The sequence below is a fragment of the Euprymna scolopes genome, chromosome 26 (genome assembly GCF_053919585.1).
Source record: "Euprymna scolopes isolate OS-2025 chromosome 26, ASM5391958v1, whole genome shotgun sequence".
NCBI lineage: Eukaryota > Metazoa > Mollusca > Cephalopoda > Sepiida > Sepiolidae > Euprymna > Euprymna scolopes.
In genome coordinates, this window is record NC_136507.1 from 53,066,930 (window position 1) to 53,087,025 (window position 20,096).

Genomic DNA, 20,096 nt, shown 5'->3' on the forward strand with positions numbered 1-20,096 from the left:
TGAGGACTCGGTGCACAACAATATAATCCAGGTATAATTCAACCTCTTCTTTCTCAACAGGGTTATTATTGTCCGTTTTCAGTAAATATTTCCATAAGCTGTTCTTCAGCAAGTGATTCCATGTGGTATAGAGGAAGATCAATTTTCCCCATAGTCTTGACTTTTGCAACTCCATGTGTCATGTGGCATAAACTTCAAGTTAACAGTTAGCAGATTTGAATTATGTGGACTATGGCATCCATTTTTTTTATTTAGCGATTTCATAACCATGTATCTCATTACAGGTAAATCCAATTGAAATTCAAATATGGATTTTAAGTTCTATTTGCAACTCTCTGCAAAATCTTCAATCAGCTTCATCCTTTTTCCTTAGGCTCACCCTTTCAAGTCGATTTCAGTGCACAGTGGTTAGGGTTGATATGCCATGGCTTTACATTATAGCACGGTTGATAGGATACAAGGTTTTGCGTCATCTCCATAGGTCAGCTAAATCTCAAATGTCTTTTTTTGAGTGCTGTCTGTGTATGTGGCCGCTTTTTATGCTACACTGTTTCTGTTGGAATTACTTCACTTTCTTTCTCCTTACTTTAGGAAGTGGGATGGCACGAAAGAGAGAGAGAGAGAGAGAGAGAGAGAGAGAATGAGAGAGAGAGTGTGTGTGTGACTGGAATGTGGGTAGAGTCATATGTCTAGGTCATTTCCACCAGGATTCAGGTTATGGACGTTTGGAGGACACAAAAGAGGGGGATCTTAACTGCCTGTCTAATAATTATACAGAAAGTCGGCAGGGGGGAAGCGTCTGGCCTTATTATAGCTCAGTTGTGATTTTACATCACATACACAATAATGATGTTCCATCATATGACCTTGTAGAATGCTGGCATTGTTAATTCAAACATGGCCGGAAATCAGTGGAAACAGTTTTCAGAGCTGGGTTTCTCTCTTCTTTATCTGATAAGACACCTGTCAGTTGAGTTAAGGCAACCATTTTCAAAGATTGATGTGTAACTATTCTTCAAATAGCTCCAGAGATCAAGATTAGTATATGGGTCAGTGAAAACTATCATTCATGACCATTTGCATCTGCATAAAGTGTCTACTAGATGGATTGATAGGTTACTGACACCTTTCCAGAAGCAAAAGCACATCAAGTGCTCACGAATGAATTTGGAGAATCAAGTTACAGCCAACTTGCACTGTGTTTGGGGTGAAGGAAAACTTGCTTCGAAATTGATCACCAGCATTGATGAGACATGATAAGAGAAAAAGTCCTGGTTAGGGTTAGGGTTATTTCACTTTAAATTGGAAAAGAAGAATATTAATCTGATAGTGAAAAGAGAGCCTTGTTAATTTCACTTTTCCAGAAGATTTGGGAAATAGGAATAGTTGACGTTTTGATAAAGAATAGTGGCATTTAGTATTTGGTGTGTTGCTGTGTCAACAGAGTCTCCACAATATCTAGTCATAAGTAAGTGGTTAGGCACAGGCCGCAAAATAAATGTTAACTTTTGCAATAATCAAATGAATGGGCAGTATGAGTTAAAATGACTTTGTAAACGTACAAGAAATATGACTAGCCAAGTTCAGCACCGGTCACTAAGGTTGGTTATCTGTTGGTAGTGAACAAGTTTTGGAAAACGTGTCAATTGACTAAATTACTTATCAAAACTAACAAAATAAAGCGAATAAACAAACAAAAAAAAAACATCGCTGTGGGTGGGAGGATGAAATGGGCGGGGTTGGTGGGTGATTGATTAACTGCTAGAAGAAACTTCTCCGTGGTTAAAATTTTGATAACGATTATACAAAGAAGAATTATAGTTAACATAAATTTATCCCCAGTGATATTAGTGACCAGTGCTAAACAATTTGCTTTCTTGATCTTTTACAACGTGGAGAGAGTGGTCATTTGTCTGAATAGTCCCTTTCATCATCCAGGGTTTTTGCCAAAGTAACTGCTAAATGCCAAATGACCAACTGGTACTCAGAATGTCCAAATTTGGTGACGTCACCCACTGGACATCGTTGGAGAAGTAAAGAGGTAAAGATGTGCCAAGAAAATGAGTTTAAGTTTTTCAAAAGACTGATTACACAGGATGAAACTTGAGTCTGTCACTATGATCCAGAGACCAAAGCCCAGTTAATACAGTAGAAGCATCTAGACACAGCACCTTGCAAAAAGGCAAAGGTGCAGCCCTAGGCTGGCAAGGTTTTGCTCACAGACTTCTGGGACCAAGACGGAATAGTAATAACAGATTTCCTTGTAATTACTATTGTGCTTTATTTTTGAAGAAATTAAGAGAAGCTGTCAAAATCAAGAGGTGGGCAAGGTCAGCAAAGGTATTCTTCTCTTATGAGACGAATCAGAAGCATAGACATAAAATCCTCCCTCATCCTCTTATTCTCATGATATTATACATTCTGACTTTCACCTCTTTCCAGCCATGAAGTTGTTTTTGAAAGGAAAGCGTTTCCCAGATAATGCAGTCTTGATTTCCAAAGTTATGTTGTGGTTAGAGGACCAACCTGGAGTCTTCACAGCTGTGTTAAACGGTGGGAGGAATGCATATCTTTGGGTGGTTTGTATGTCGAGAAAAACTAATAAATGTGCCAAGTTTCATTGCTTCTGCTATCAGATGTGAATCAGGGGTATTACTTATCGGCAGGCCCTCACACATTATTAACTTCCCCTCTCCCATTTAAGACACTGCCATCAAAAGAAGATGTTTTTCTAAAGGAGATGTTTAGGTGTCTTACACAAGTGGATCCGAACTTCCAGACTTCCTTCATTTTGCATAAACTTATATTTATGTCATATGAAGATGAAGGCACATTTTTAAGGAAATAAAAAACGCATGTGAGCGGGAATATTTAACTCATTTGGATATGTTAACTATGAGGTAATTACATGAGTACAATTAGTCTTTATAGAATATTTTAAACCTGAAGAAGTCGTTTCTTGGATTTCAGCTGGTGGCTCTTCATTTTGGCCCTCTTCGGTTGGAGAGATTTCGGTACCATCAGCGGCATTAGATTCTGAAATTTCAGTTTCTTCATTTTGAATGGGATTTGGGTCGGGAACTTCTTGAGGCGCAGACTCAACCAGTTCTTCATTTGTGCTGGCAACATCTTTTGCCTAAAGAATAAAATAATGTTTACAAAAAAAAACAAAAAAAAAACAGTGGTTTCATGGCAGATAAAATCTCTTTTTAAATTATTATTTAAGACTGAAACACAATACTAATTGTTAAACGATTAGTTTCTCTTTGCCTTTGTCGAGTGTTTTAATATTACATTTCTGAATTTTTGAGATGAGGATTGACTATTTGGATTCTTTGGACTACTATTGTTGGCATCACTACAATTACCGCATCATCACCTCAATTACTCTCTTCATCAGCATCACTAAAATTACATCATCATCATTATTACAATTACAACAGCAACTCTCTTCTGCTAGACCCATACTTTCCTGTCAAATCACTGTATTTCTTACTTTAAAATAAATCCTCTCACTAAAATCTATGAATCATAAATTATAGTTCACCACCTTGTTTATGCTAAATTTCTTTCTGAGTAACAGTTTCAAAGTTTATCTGTCAGAACGACGAATACGGATACCATCTGATCATTCTAAGGATAATGGATGACTCACACTGGGAATTTTGGTTAAAGTGAAGCTGATTTATGCATGCCAGCTTCACACACTCATCTCAATCGGCCTGATCCAGCGGCAGGACAAGGTTAACACAATTGGAGGCCAGGTGGGATGTAGGAGCTGCCGGAAATGTCAACATCCTTCTATATACAGTGTCTGATACTGCTAAATGTTCACCCATTTGGTTCTAGCTAAGCTCAACGTTGCTTAACTTTGATGACCTAATGAGAAATGATCGTCTCTGAATGCCTATACATTGGACAAGGCAGATATTATTTGTTGCTAATTAGAAATAGGCACCTTTGGGATTACAGTCATGATGTAGCAGTCGAAAATTGCTACAATAACAGGCAGGAGCAAAATCTTGCGGCTTGAGATTTTAAAACTACTGTCTTCCTGGCTTCTCCAATCACAAGCCAGCTCTCAGTTAACGTGACTGAGTGTATAAAATATGAAACCGACAACACTCTTTCTCTTTCTCCCTGCTGGCTGGCAGCAGACACCACCTGAGCCTTTTGGCTCCAGGCTAACATGAGTACCACAAGCTAACATGAGTACCACAAGCTAACATGACTATCTTCACATACAACCTTCTTTCTCATCCTACGGAACTCTTTAATCCTTTGTCTATAGCGGTACACACATGAACTTTCTTTCTCATGCTACATGACTGCTCACATTGATACATAAACACACACTCCTATTACCCACTACAACATGTGAACACATTGAATACTTTTCTCTTTCTTTCTCTGTTAACTGGCCTATCTAATGTACGTCTTAGGATTGTCTAATCCATTGTCCCAACTACTACTGACTACAACACGTGAACTATTCTCTCCTTCAACAAGCCAGTATAATATTCAATCTATCCTTACACACAAGAACACTTTAAGCTTCTGACCCGTTTCTCTCATATACAAGCTACTAACAAATATGACAAATAAAGTTGTTTTTTCAATGTTAAAATGAGACTTCCTTTCGTTTACAAGTTCTGAGTATGAACCAGGAATCACAAAGCAGTTCCGACTATTTTTTACCAAATCTGAAAATAAAACAATACAAATAAAAAGAGGTGTTTACATTTTGGCAAATGACATTTATTTAGGTACTAGCATGGGTCTCCCGTGTTGAAACACGCCTGCTATACTAATCATTTTCATCATGGGTAACATGAATACCCCCACAACAATTTAAAAAATAAAAGAACGGATAAAAACATGTAAATGTAATCGCCCCCAAAAAGAAGTATCTGATACCCTCTCCACCAGATATTTCGGCAGAAGGGATCACTGTCCTAAGAAATCTCACGATTTTGTGAACCTAAAAAAATAACATTTATAAACATTAATGCGTGTGTTTATTTTTTATTTTGGTAAATGTGTAGTTTAGTGGCGTAAATTATTTGCCAGACAAAAAAAATATAAAATCTATTTATTTTTATATAAAACACATTGTTAGACCCAAAGGCTGAAATAAAATCAGAAAAAAAATTTAATTTTTATTATTTTTTTATCATTTATATTTATTATTCGAGGCCGCTATATTGCTTTTAAAATTTGGCCTTTCTAAGCTTTGGTAAATTGGCCTTTTAAGCTCTTTCATGAACTATGTTTTTGGCCGCCATATTTTTTTTGTAATGAAAGGGTGTAAAAAAAAAGGCCAAATTTGGCCTTAAAAAAGCCAATCTGTCAAACCTAAAAGAGGCCAAATTTTAAACGTGTAATGCTGCACATTTCGTCTAATAAAAAATGATAAAAAAACATAAAAATTAATTTTTTTTTGTTTTATTTCAGTCTTTGGGTCTAATAAATAGTTTTCATAATTTTTTTGTCTGTCAAATAATTTACTCTGATAAACTACACATTTACCTTTATTTTTTGCAAGGGCACTTTTTTACTGGCTTTTTTTGTAAATAAAGGAAATTTTCGATTTGCTTTTTTTAGATGGGGGCTTTTTGATTTGCTTTTTATTTGTCATTTTATGTTTCTAATGTAACCCCCCCCCCTCCACACACACACAAAAAAAATTGAATTTGTCATATTTTGGGGTTTGTTTTGTTTATAAAATTGTTAGGTGAAAGTAGAGAATGATCCCATAAAAACTAATTACATTTATCGTTATTTTATGTTTCCAATGTAATTCCCCACCACCACCATAAAAAACAAATTGTATTTGTCAGATTTTGTCCTACCCCTCAATCGCCAAACTTGAAAAAATGCTAGAGGTGACATGTCTCGTTGAACGCTTGGTGGCCAAAAAGTGGGTGCTCATTTTACGTTAAATTTATATAGAAAAGTGATCCCCCACTCTAACATGTTATTTTATTTTATTTTTTTTTTAATTTCTTTTCTCATAATATTTATAAAGGCTGTTTAAATGTATTAGGCTGAAAAAAAAAAGTAGATCTCCATTGTTTTAGGGGTTAAACGCCACTGGGTCACATCGTATAAAGTTACCTTTTTAATTAGAAAATTAAGTTTGTAATCGATGAAATTAACGCAAAAAAAAGAAAAAAATGTAATTTGTGGAAGTTAGAGGGGGGGGCTGTAGATCTTCATTTTTTTTAGGTATTAAACAATGCTCCGTTTAAGGAATAAAATAAAACAAACAAATGAAATCTTTCAATTTTTTTCGTAAGTGGTTTTTTTTTTTGGATATTTAAAAAAAAACAGTAAAAGCCAAACATTTTTCTATCTACACGAAATTATTTTTCCAGCTAGAAACTTAATGAAATTACCAAATGATATTTGGTGAAAAGTTTTCTTTTTTTTTATGGATAGCATCTAGGGGCAAATAATTCTAAAAAAAGTTTTAAAAAAAAAGGTCGCTTTGTTGGAAATATTAATTCCAAAATAAATTAAATTAAATATATTATCAATATAATTGTTGCTTAAAATTTATTAAATAACAATTTTAAATAGAATACTTAAAATAATTCTCTCGCTAAAAACATTAACTAAGATACCACTATTTAGTAAAATCGATTTTTCTTAATGTCATATGCAAATAGGGTGATCTCGTACTTGTATATTTTTGCAAGTATAATGCTATACATAGAAATAAATGAAAGATTAATATGACACGTTTTGTATATATTAATGAAACAAACAAACAGACAGGAATACGAATTTATTGAAAGAGTTCTAAAGAAAAATAGAAAGACCGTGAACCTTGCATCCATTCAATTCCATTTAAATTGAATTTTGTGTTTTGTAGTGAGGAATTTGTACAGGCTCCAGAAGATTCAAACGACACAGTAAAAAAAAACAAAAAAAAACAACAAAAACAAAAAAAACAGGGGGGCAAAAATGAAGGTACTCTTGCATAATTTAACCTGGATTCTCAGGAATTTCCGTCAAGCATGGATCGCGCGAGACTGGCAATCATCAGTTTCAGCCAAGTGTTGTACAGAGAGAAAGTAATTTCAAAACAAACAAACCGGAAAAAAAAATACAAATAATGAAAAATAACAAAAACCTACCTTAAAAGGAGTGAAAATTTTTTTATTTATTTTATTTTTATTTATTTTTTTTTATTTGATGAATATAGTCAGCAACATTTTTTTATTTATTTTATTTTTATTTATTTATTTTTTTTGATGAATATAGTCAGCAACATTTTTTTTTTCTTTTTACTTCAAGAAAAAGATGACTGTTTTACTTTTTTTTACCGTAAATTGCTAGGTGTAGGGAAAAGTTTTTTTTTTTTTTTTTTTTCCAAGACTGTTTGTTCAGTCGAGTTTTTTGGGGTGGGTGGGGAGGGAGGTTTCCACAGAAATTTTTTTACATATTTTTTTTAAGTAAATACATAAAAATATGTTTACGAAAAGTGTAAATTGTTAGATGGAAGTACAGGAAAAAGTTTTTTTTTTTTTTTTTTTAAGAAAACTTAATCTTTTTATTTTATTTTATTTTACGACTGGTCATTGCTGGCGGAAGAACTTTCTCAAGATGATAGTATTTGCTTAGAAATCTTTACTTTGGTCGATTGTTGAAAAGAGGGAGGGAGATGAGGTTAAAGGAAATGGAAGGAAGCTTCCCAAGAATCGGGTCACTTTCAGAAATGTGATTTATAATGAAGACGCTGACGGTTATATCCCACAGGATAAGTGAATCTCTTGACAAAGGCTTCCTTTCTAGGGCAATTGCTCTTGACATATCAAAGGCCTTTGACAAAGGTATGGCATAAGGGTCTACTTCACAAGATTTCCAGCTACGGTATAACGGGAAATGTTTTCTCAATCATTAAATCATTTCTCTCCGATAGGCTCATAAGAGTAGTGGTCGCTGGACAAAAATCGGAGGCCTGCAATATAAATGCTGGAGTCCCCCAGGGGTCAATCCTAGGCCCAACTCTCTTCCTGATCTACATCAATGACCTCCCTAAACATATACTTAAATCATTCGTTGACATCTATGCTGATGACACAACCATCTACGGCAACACATCAAAGGCTGTAAATGACAAAGTTCTTTCTGATTCTCTCTCCTCTGATCTCGAGCGCGTGGTTCAGTGGGGGAAGATGTGGCTGGTTACATTTAATGCATCCAAAACCAAACTCCTATCCTTACATCATCAACGCTCTGATCCCCAGCTGGCATCAATTGTGATGGATGGCTCTCGTCTGGGTGAGGCTCCGTGTTTTGACAAGCTTCTGGGTTTGACCTTTACTCCTGATCTGAAATGGAACACGTACATCAAGTCTGTTGCCAAGGTCGCTGGAAAGATGGTGGGATCCTTCTACCGCTCCAGAAGATATCTCACTACTGATGCAATTCTCTATCTATATAAAAGCCAAGTACGTCCAAGGATGTAATACTGCTGCCATATCTGGGCAGGAGCTGCTAAAAACAGCCTATCCTGCCTTGACAGAGTACAAAATAGACTTCGTGGCTTAGTGGGGGATGCCCTTTTCTCTACCCTGCAACCTCTCTCCCACAGAAGAGACGTTGCGAGCCTGTCCTTGTTTTATCGTTATTTCCATGGCAGATGTTCGTCTGAACTCCAATCTCTGGTCCCCCCTTGCCAATCTTTCACGAAAAACACCCGTCTAGCTGAATCCACTGTGAAAAATTTCCCCCACTCTATATCTGTGCCTAAATCAAAACGCAGATTCCATGAACAAAGCTTCTTTCTTAGAACTGCACGCCTGTGGAACTCTGTTCCATCTGCCTGCTTCCCTCCGGACTACAACTTGGATGTCTTCAAGTCCAATGTTAACAAATTCCTAATGAACCGCCCCCTTAAGTAAACACTTCAGCAAATCTCCTCACTAACTTAATGTACTTGCAATAACCCTTATCTCTGAGTGGCTTCCGGGCCTTGATAAGTGGTGATCACTGTGTAAAAAAAAAAAAAAAAAAAAAAAAAAAGAGACAAAAGGATCGTTTCCGAATTTTTGTCTCCACATAAATTCAAGTAAATATGTACCTAGAAACTCCCGGTTGGCCCTGCGTTCTTGCTTGTTCCGCTGTTTTGCTTCCTTCCACATCCTCTTGTCGTGGTTGGTTATTGCCTTCGTCGCTGGGTTTACAAAATGCATACTTATGATTCACTGTCAGGTGGTAGAATTCTTCTCCTCCAACTTTGTTATAGGCATTTCCAACAGTCGGATACGACTGTAGTCCTGGCAGAATATATTTGTTTATTATTGGAAGGAGGGTTTTGGCATAGCAATTTGGTATAGTCACCAAAAAAAAAAAAAAAACCCTCCTTGTCGGTGATGTCATAGCCACCAAAAACCGAAAGTGGTTTGTGGATTCTCCCTACGTTGTATTTCCTTTGGTTGAATAGAGACTTATCTATTTTGACTGTGTGCCCTAGGCCTCCAATCTGCCAGGGATTACTAAGGAAATATTCCTTGCAAATTTATCTCAGAAAGTTCTTCCAGTCTGTGTGGTCAGATATAATACTGCATTTCCTTTGCATGTTTTTCAGAGTAGCCATTTCGAACGCCCACAAATAAATGATTTTTACTATTGTTGGAATCTCCAACATGGATCGCCCAAAAAACGATCCTGTACACAAGAATATCCATTGTCTGCACTGTCCATTTGTGCATCTCCAGGAGAAACCATCCTTAACATACGATCGTTTTTTTAGTAAGCATTTGTGTTTACAATTCTTGCACCTCATTTTTTTTTTTTACAGCAGTTTCTTCACCTGACAATATGAGATTGTCTGCATCGATGTTTTCATTTCTTTTTCTAACATACCTAGATTTTATTTATGTGCCTGTCATTTTTCTATTTGGGGAGTTTGAAACTATATTTGTTTGTTAGCTTTTTTGTTTATTCACTTTCTTCCAATTCAAAAGTCGTCTGCTTCCATTCAATAGTGCTTTTTCATTGGCTAATCAAACGTCCAGCATAAAAAATTACAAAAAAAAAAAAAAAAAAAATCAGAAAAAAACTCTCCACTCCCACTTAATATCACCGTAAAAAATATTAAAAACATTACATAAAAAAAAAATAATAAGTCGATTTAGCATTTCAACATTTGAACAATGCTCAGCTGAAACCGATGATTGCCGGTCTCGCCTGATCCATGCTTGACGGGAATTTCCGAGAATCCGAGTCAAATTATGCATGAGTACCAAAATAAAAATAAAAAGGATCCAGAAAGGCATGGCTGGTGCAATTAATAAAAAAAATAATAAACTCATATTATTTAGTGTCCAGAATTCTCCCTAAAAAAAAATAAAGAAAAATCTGTATGATCCGTGTACCTGTGACGGAAAAAAAAAATTGTATTCTAAAAACCATGTAAATTGATCAAATAGCTTTATATTTAAATGAAAAAATAAAATGTTATCGCTAACCTAGTCTCATGACATCATTCTGAAAAGAGGCTGAAGAAACAAGAAAGAGAACTCCAAATAATTCAAACTTGTGAAAGTGATTCATAACATGGAGACCCCCTCCCATTTCATTGAAAAAATTCAAATAAAATTTTTTTTTTTTTACATAGGAGTCACCACTTATAAGGCCTGGAGGCCACCCAAGGATAAGAGTTAATAGGTGTACAGCAGTCAATGAGATTATAGCGTAATAACCGTAAGTTGTGGAAATTTTGTAAATTGGATTACTTAGGGGGACGGTTCTTCAAGAATTTGTTTACATTGGACTTGAAGACAATCAAATTGTAGTCAGCTGGAGAGCAGGCAAACGGAAGAGAGTTCCACAGGCATGCAATTCTAAGAAAGGAGCTTTGTTTATGGAATCTACGTTTAGGTTTAGGGACAGATAAAGTGTGGGGGAAATTGTTGATAGTGGTTTTGGCTATACGAGTGTTTTTCATGAAGGTTGGGTGAGGGGCCACCATGGATTGAAACCCAGATGAGCACTTACCATGAAAATAATGTTGAAGCAGAGACAGGCTCGCAACATCTATTCTGTAGGAAAAAGGTTGCAGGGAAGAAATAAGAGCATCCCTCACTAAGCTACGAAGTCTATTTTGAACTCTGTCAAGGCAGGATAAGCTGCTTCTAACAGCTCCTGCCTAGATGTGGCAACAGTACTCCATCCTTGGATGTACGTGACTTTTATATAGGTAGAGAATTGCACCAAGAGTGTGATATCTACTGGAGCGGTAGAAGGATCCTACAATCCTTCCAGCGACCTTTATTTTTGCTGAGGTGGTTGATTACTTCTCTATTTAACACAGATTCCAGCAACTTAATCATGACACACAGTTGACTAATTGGTCTGCATTGAGAGGAGGATAACCAATCACCTAAATTCTTAGATACAGGGCATACTGATGAGGTTTTCCAGGGTGTTGAGAAACAATTCTCCTTAACACAACACTTTAACAGCTTTGTAAGTATGGGAGCTAGTTCTGGTTGAAGCTTTTTTAGCACTATAATTGGAATGCTGTCAGGACCAGTTGCTTTACTGGAATCAAGGTTTTGGATTAGCTTGGCAACATCATGCACAGATATTTGTATGTCGTATAGTGTGTTTTCAGATACAGGTGGTTATCTAGCAGTCCTGAAAGCGGCTTTAGTCTCAGTACATCTATTATGTTGGAAGCAATGGAAAAAGTGATTTCTGTGTGCAATAGCAGTAGCACATTCTGGAGAGAACCACAGCTGGCTGTCAGGTTTTTGCTGGAATATTTTGGAGGGTATAAAGGGGTCTATACTTACAATTAAACATTCCGTCAGGTCTAATACTATAGGGGACACATTATTTTTAAACATGGAACCCAGAGGTAAATCTGATATAAATCTACGTAAACTATCCCAGTCAACCATAGAGTATCGATATACAGTACAATGGAGATGTATGTCTGGGAACTTATTACATTTTGTTTTTATCTTAACTAATACAACCGAGTGGGCAGAAGATCCAAGTGGTGATAGAACGGAAAATGAACATAGCTCAGGGCAGTTTGTGAGGAAAAGGTCTAGAAGACTTGCATATTGACTGTCAGTATCGGGCACACGGTTGAGTTCTTGAACAATCTGAGTGAGGTCCTAAGCAATAGAGAAATCGTGACAGAACCTCCCCTTATCATCGGTCTTGTTTGAGTGGGTTAACCATTCCACATTATGAACATTGAAGTCTCCACAGACGTGAATATTGACTGAAGGATGAGCAGAGACGATGTGGTTAATTTTCTCAGATATGCTCTTAAAGATAGTAACTCTGCTGTTGTGGGAGGGGGGGGCGATTGAGGGCAAATAATAATGCTGTTGTGTGAGCAAGTGCAACCGGGAAGCACTTTTGGTGTAAATTAGGGTCCTGTCTGGATATGTCCCTACCACATGGAAGCCATCTTTAATGTAGGCACACATTCCAATCCCGTGGCAATCTTGGGAGTCAGATTTGGATGTTAAGTTAGAACATCGTTTAATTACAAAATCGTCTAGAGTAATTGTCGGTACAATGCCGGTTTCACTTAGGAATAATAGGTCTGTTTTCGTCTCCTGTAATTGGGATCCAACCTCTGGAAGGTTGGAACATAACCCCCTGATGTTGGAGAAGGAGACATAGTAGTGGGAGGGGGGTCTACATTGGAAGTGTGAATTCTGGGTTTACTTGTGTATTTTTTCTAGAGACTTTTCATGATGGAGCTTTGCAATTTGTGGAATAGGTTGACAGACTTGGTTAGAACAGGGCAGAGAGGGAAAGTAAGAGAGGAAAAGAAATGAAACTTCTTTTTTTTTTTTTTTGTAGCACACGAAAAGGTAAAGCTGTAACAATTACCCACTATGGCATTGAGAAGCTTCACCAGAAGCTACTGCATGGTCCAGAATCCATACACCAAATGGTAACACAGCAGCCCCAGTACTTTGCACCTACAGATAGGACAGCCTCCTTAGTGGTTAAGGGTCCCTGACTATCAGGTGGATAATGTCAGCCCAGTTGAAACGTTTACCTCCAGTACCCTTACTAGTGACATGGCCACAAGGACAGGTACAGAAACAGAAAATTTCCGACAGGCTACTGTTTACGCAAAAATACTGCCAACTTAGAATACAACTTTTTCTTCTCCCCTTTATCAGAAAAATCATTCGTCAATGAGGACTGACGGACAAATTAGGAGAAGTGAGAGTTACGGGAGCTGCAGATAATGCATCCACAAACACAAAACTACTTAATAAATTTACATGATTTTTGGGAATACGATGTTTTCTTTCTGTCCTGGGTACGTACATCGTACATACCTTTCTTTCTTTTTTGTTTCTAATATAGAGAAAAGTCTGGATAAGCACCTATTATTTTGTGGGCACTCATTTTAATATAAATATAAGGTTTCCGTATAATCGTGTTTACAAGCCTTTATTTGTTGCGTTTTTGGCCGTCGGCAGAATTACTTGCTTTTTGAGGGCTAATTAAGCTATTTTTTTGTACAAACAAGTTTTTTTTTTATTTTTAATTTATTTAATTCAATATCTTAGGACTTTAGTTTAATAATTATCTTTGAAATAGACCCAGAAAACTAATATATATATATATATATATATATATATATATATATATATATATATATATATATATATATATATATATATATGATTTTTACATAACTTTTTTTTTTTTTTTGACGTGAACAAATTTTTTTCCTTTAGGAAATTAACTTTGCCGCAGCATCGACTGTTTTGTTTACATACCTCTTGATCCGCCATGCTGTTTCTACGGAAAACAAACGTTGCTAAGGAATTCAAATACGAATCCAACGATTCTCAATATGTATTATTATCTTTTTATTAAAAAAATTATTTATATCATCTTTTAATGAGAAACTCAAAATATTAATAAAGTTCATAATTATTTTCAATTCTACTTCTAATTTTGTGTTTACTGTTTACACATTTATGCTAAGCCTATCACGACAGCCACGTCTACGCACGAACTTGAATTTTTTTTAATTAATGTTCTTACATTAAAATATATTTAATTATAATAGCAATAATGAAACATATTGTAATAATAATATGATAATAAATAATAATGTAAAATTCATATCTATACGAGTTTTGTTGGGAGATAAAAACTGTTAACGGAATAATACGGACATTGCCGAAGGGATTGCGCGGTTTATTTTGAAAACAAGTTTTCAACAAGAAAACAATTTTCGTTGTCGTTGAGAAATAATCGCGATGGAAGGGAGAATTCAAGTAAGTAGCCTTTTTGTTAGTAAAAACAATTATGACTAAATTAAATTAAAAGTTTTAATGTTATTATAAAACTAATTTATAACGTTTATAAATTTCTGATCAAAATGAAAAAATGTTCCGTTTTAATTTTGAAATCGTGAAAAAAAAGTTATAATTTTAGACAACCGTTTTGGCGCTTCTACACTATTAGGACGAAATTTCGGAAATCGTAAAACTGAATTTCACATGAAAACAATGGTATCTACGTATACCTCGTATTTTTTAAAAATTACGAAAATCGATGAGGTAGAAAATTATTTATTAAAGAAAATAAAAAAATAGAATTTGATGAAAACGATCGTAAGACACAGGAGAGTTCAAAAGGGGAGTAATTTTCCGTTTTGATTTAAATAAGATGGCGGCAATTTTTCACCTGCTACCACGATTAAAGTTGTTTTTGTTTAATAATTCAGTACTATTCAGGTAATCTCAACTACATAATTTGGAAGCTACCATTGTAACTTATTTGAATTGACAAAAAAATCAGTTGAAACCATTTTTTAGCTGATCTGTATTTATCAACTACAAAATCACGTCCCAGTTCTCTAGAAGCACTACAGTTTTAATTAATATATTAAAAAATGCTGACTTATGTTTACTGTGTGATACTTTCAATAACATATTCTTTGATACAGCAGGGGCGTGTGATATCTGTCTTTTGTTTAGGGGCACAAATAAACCATAATACTTGAAGTTTGCTTTTAAAGTTTGATTTTGATGATAAAATCACTGTATTTTCAATAGCTTATAGCGAAATTAGAAGATAAGGGCATTTTCCAGAATAGCAAAATAAGGGGGGGGGGAATAGTTTTGTTTTGTTGGCTATTCTGGATAATGCCCGAATATAATTTTGAAACTTTTGGTATTATTGTAGATTAACATCCTAAGCTACCCCCTCCTCCCGCAAAAAAAGCAGAGATTTTACTTTTATAAGATTATGTGTGAACAGGCTGTTCATTGAACAGTCTGAAAAAAACTGGGTGTAAAGGAAAAAAAGTTTTAAGAGAATTTCGCATAGTTAACAAATTAACCTCTTCATTTCCAGACCATTCTAGACAACTATTTTTTATGGGAAATGAATCTTGTATGTTTATTTATTTATTTTTTTAGGGGGGGGGCTACCTTTTTAAGGAAATTACGCATGATTTTAAAAAATCGTTAAAAAAAGAGGTTATCTTTCAGATGCAAGGTTCCTTGTTTACTTGCGGTTTTAACGATGTAAGATTCCGTTGTACGGAAGACCAAATCGGCCAAAATGTCTATGATGTTTTTATTGGCGCTTTTCTTCGTATTTTTAATAACATTTTTTTTGCACCATTTACAAGTTCTTTTTACAAATAATTTTTTTAATACTGTAATAGTAAAATAAAGATACATTTATTAATTATACGAAAAAAGTATCTCGTAATGTTTTCACACGAGATTTTTTTCCTGTTGATTTCTCTTTTTTTTAAATATTAAAATTGATTTACTATTTAAAGTGATTTTAACACCTTTAACATGACGGAGTTTACAATGAAAACCAAATTACCGTTAAAATTAAAATAATCTTTATTAGAAATTTGTAACAAAATAACAAAATTATAAAACTATTAGATTAAAATTGAGAACCTTTAATTAAACAACGTGAACATTTTATAATGAGTGTTTTCATGAAATGTATTTTTAATAATAAAAAAATAATCATCTTTATTAGAAATTTGTAACTGAAGTTAGAAATCAACAGGAAAAAAATCTCGTGTGAAAACATTACGAGATACTTTTTTCGTATAATTAATAAATGTAACTTTATTTTATTACAGCATTAAAAAAAATATTTGTAAAAAAAAGCTTGTAAATGGTGGAAAAAAATGTTATTAAAAAATACGAAGAAAAGCGCCAATAAAAACATCGTAGACGTATATTATCATTTAAACAGTATATCAATTTAAATATTTAAATTCAGTAAATAAATTTAAATATTTAAATTATGGCTGATTTGGTCTTCCGTACAACGGAATCTAACATCGTTACAACCGCAAGTAAACAAGGAACCTTGCATCTGAAAGATAACCAAAAAAGAACGGGTAGAGAGTAGTCAAACTGGAAGCCTAAGTCTTTTTAATAAAACGAAAATAAATTCAGGAATTATACACATGAAAAAATTACTTTAAAAAATGCATTTTACATTCCCCCCTCCACCATAAGATGAAAAAAAAATAAATAAATAAAACTAACCCGGAAACAACAACAAAAAAACGCCTTCCTTTTCTCTTTTCAGGAAGAAACATTTTCCCTCCAAATTGTCAACTTGAATAATGTAAATTAAAACCGTTTGCATTGCCATTTCATCAAAGATGGCGTTTTTTCCCTTTCTTTTATACAACGATTTTTAAAAATAAGAAGATAATTTTTTTTTTTTTTTTACAAAGGAGTCACCACTTATCAAGGCCCGGAGGCCACTCGAGGATGAGGGTTAATGGGTAGCGGAGTAATCATAATTAGTGGAAATTTCGTAAATTTAATTACTTAGGAGAGCGGTTTATCAAAAACTTGTTTATGTTGGACTTGAAGGCAATTAAATTGTAGTCAGCTGGAAAGCAGGCAAATGGTAAAGAGTTCCACAACTGTGCAGTTCTGAGACAGAAGCTTTGTTCATGGAATCTATGTTTAGGCTTAGGCACAGATAAAGAATGGGAAAAATTTTTAATAGTGGTTTAAGTTAGACGAGTGTTTTTCGTGAAGTATGGCGAGGGGGGGGGACCAAAGATTGAAGCTCAGACGAGCACTTGCCATGAAAATAACAATAAAGCAGAGGCAGGCTCGCAATATCTCTTCTGTGGGAAAGAAGTTGGAGGGAAGAGAAAAGGGCACCCCCCACTAAGCTACAAAGTCTATTTTGAACTCTGTCAAGGCAGGATAAGCTACTTCTAGTAGCTCCTCCCAGATGTAGCAACAGTATTCCATCATTGGACGTATGTGGCTTTTATATAGGTAGAGAATTGCATCAGGAGTAAGATATCTACTGGCAATGGATTTGATGTATGTGTTCCATTTTAGATCAGGAGTAAAGGTCAAGGTCAGAAGTTTGTCAAAACATGGAGCCTCCCCAACACAAGACCCATTCATTTCAATTGATGCCAGATGAGGATCAGAGCGATGATGATGTAAAGATAGGAGCTTAGTTTTAGATGCATTAAAAGTAACAAGCCACTTCTTTCCCCATTGTACCACATGCTCAAGATCAGAGGAGAGAGTCAGAGAGAATTTGGTCATTTACGGCCTTTGATGTGTTGCCATAGATCATCTATTAGATGGTAGTGTTGTCAACACAAATGTCAATGAATAATCTTAGGATGATAACATCGTAAGATCATTAACCACTACTCTTATGAACCTATCAGAGAGAAATGATTTTATAACTGAGAAGATATTTCCAGCTATACCATAGCTGGAGATCTTGTAAAGTAGACCTTTATGCCATACCCTATCAAAGGCCTTTGATCTGTCCAGAGCAATTGCCCTAGAAAGGAAGCCTACATCAAGAAATTCAATAGTTCTATGAGATATTACCGTTAGCACATCTACTGGAGATCTAGCAGAACGGAAATCATATTGCATGTCACTTAGAAGGTTATTTTTGCTGAGGTGGTTGACTACTTCTCTATTTAACACAGATTCCAGCAACTTACTCATGACGCACAGGAGACTAATTGGTCTGTATTGAGAGGAAGATAACCAATCACCTAAATTCTTAAATACAGGGCATACTGATAAGGTTTTCCAGCGTGTTGGGAAGCAATTCTCCTTAAAACAACACTTAAACAACTTTGTAAGTATGGGAGCTAGTTCTGGTTGAAGCTTTTTCAGCACCATAATTGGAATGCCGTCAGGGCCAGTTGCTTTACTGGAATCAAGGTTTTTGATTAGCTTGACAACATCACGCACAAATATTTGTATGTCACATAGTGTGTTTTCTGATACAGGCAGAAATAAGGGGGTTGACGGCCTTGGTCGCATAGGGTAGAATTAGCTGAAAAGTTATTGGCAAAGAGTCTAGCTTTATCTGATGCTGATGAGATTACCTCAGATCCATTGCTGATGGTTGGGATAGAGCACATACTTCTGTTCTATTTGCTATTTGCCAAAACTGGTTGGAACCAAGCTGCTGCTCAGCTACTTTGGACTTAACGGACTGAGTATACAACTCTCTCACATTTTTTATTACTCTTTTACAGTGGTTGTTAACAGTCCTGGCTGTTAGGTTTTTGCTGGAATATTTTGGAGGGTATAAAGGGGTCTATACCTGCAATTTACCATTCCGTCAGGTTTGATACTATAGAGAACACATTCTTTTTAAACATGGAACCCAGAGGTAGATCTGATAGAAATCTACCAAAACTATCCCAGTCAACCATAAAGTATCGATATACAGTACGATGGAGATGTATGTCTGGGAACTTATTACATTTTGTTTTTATCTTAACTGATACAACCGAGTGGGCGGAAAATCCAAGTGGTGATAGAACGGAAAATGAACATAGCTCAGGGCAAATAGTGAGGAAAAGGTCTAGAAGACTTGCATATTGACTGTCAGTATCGAGCACACGGTTCTTGAACAATCTGAGTGAGGTTCTAACCAATAGAGAAATCATGATAGAACCTCCCCTCATCATCTGCCTTGTTTGAGTGGGTTAATCATTCCACATTGTGAACATTGAAGTCACCACAGACATGAAGGATGAGCAGAGACGATGTGGTTAATTTTCTCAGATATGCTCTTAAAGATAGTAATTCCGCTGTTGTGGGGGCGATTGAGGGCAAATAATAATGCTGTTGTGTGAGCAAGTGCAACCGGGAAGCACTTATAGGGTAAATTAGGGTCCTGTCTGGATATGTCCCTACCACATGGAAGCCATCTTTAATGTAGGCACACATTCCAATCCCGTGGCAATCTTGAGAGTCAGATTTGGATGTTAAGTTAGAACATCGTTTAATTACAAAATCGTCTAGAGTAATTGTCGGTACAATGCCGGTTTCACTTAGGAATAATAGGTCTGTTTTCGTCTCCTGTAATTGGGATTCAACCTCTGGAAGGTTTGGAACATAACCCCCTGATGTTGGAGAAGGAGACATAGTAGTGGAAGTCTACATTGGAAGTGTGAATTCTGGGTTTACTTGTGTATTTTTTCTAGAGACTTTTCATGATGGAGTTTTTGGGATTTGTGTAACAGGTCGACAGACTTTGTCAGAGTAAGGCAGAAAGGGAAAGTAAGAGAGGAAAAGAAATTTAACATCTTTTTTTTGTTTTTGTAGCATACGAAGCTACTGCATGGTCCAGAATCCATTCACCAAATGGCAACACAGCAGCCCCAGTACTTTGCACCTACTGATAGGACAGCCTCTTTAGTGGTTAATCCAAGGTTCAGGTCCCTATCAGGCGGATAACGTCAGCCCAGTTGAAACGTTTACCTCCAGCACCCTTACTAGTGACATGGCCACCAGGACAGACACAGAAACAAAAAATTTCCGCCATCTCAGGCTACTGTTTATGCAAAATAATGTTGCTAAATAGTGTTTGCGGTCGATATGAGAAAAATAAGGCATTCAAAATCTTATCTTAAACATTATTGCATGAGTCATTTTGAGAAAAAAAGTCCATTTATTTTACCAGTGAAACTTGGGTAAACATTGAATTCGTAAAAGATCAACATGGCTGTCACTTGCAATTTTATTGACCATGTAGCAGCCTTGACCTTGCGATCAAAAACCAAGATAGAATCAAAACAG

General features: G+C 35.5%; 2 protein-coding genes across 2 annotated transcripts in view; one reads left to right on the forward strand and one right to left on the reverse strand.

Annotated features, from left to right (window-relative positions):
• The window catches only part of LOC145248050 (cilia- and flagella-associated protein 184-like), an 80,606-nt gene extending 66,735 nt beyond the window's left edge, over window positions 1-13,871 (reverse strand). Inside the window, exons 1-2 of the mRNA XM_080109785.1 lie at window positions 13,782-13,871; window positions 2,944-3,136 (exon numbers count right to left, since the gene is read on the reverse strand). Of these exons, the coding sequence (XP_079965911.1) occupies window positions 2,944-3,136; window positions 13,782-13,796 (208 nt within the window). The 5' untranslated portion in view covers window positions 13,797-13,871. The remainder of the gene's footprint in view (window positions 1-2,943; window positions 3,137-13,781) is intronic.
• Window positions 13,872-14,170: 299 nt separating this feature from the next.
• The window catches only part of LOC145248051 (thymidine kinase, cytosolic-like), a 50,925-nt gene continuing 44,999 nt past the window's right edge, over window positions 14,171-20,096 (forward strand). The window contains exon 1 of the mRNA XM_080109786.1: window positions 14,171-14,288. Within this exon, the coding sequence (XP_079965912.1) occupies window positions 14,271-14,288 (18 nt within the window). The 5' untranslated portion in view covers window positions 14,171-14,270. The remainder of the gene's footprint in view (window positions 14,289-20,096) is intronic.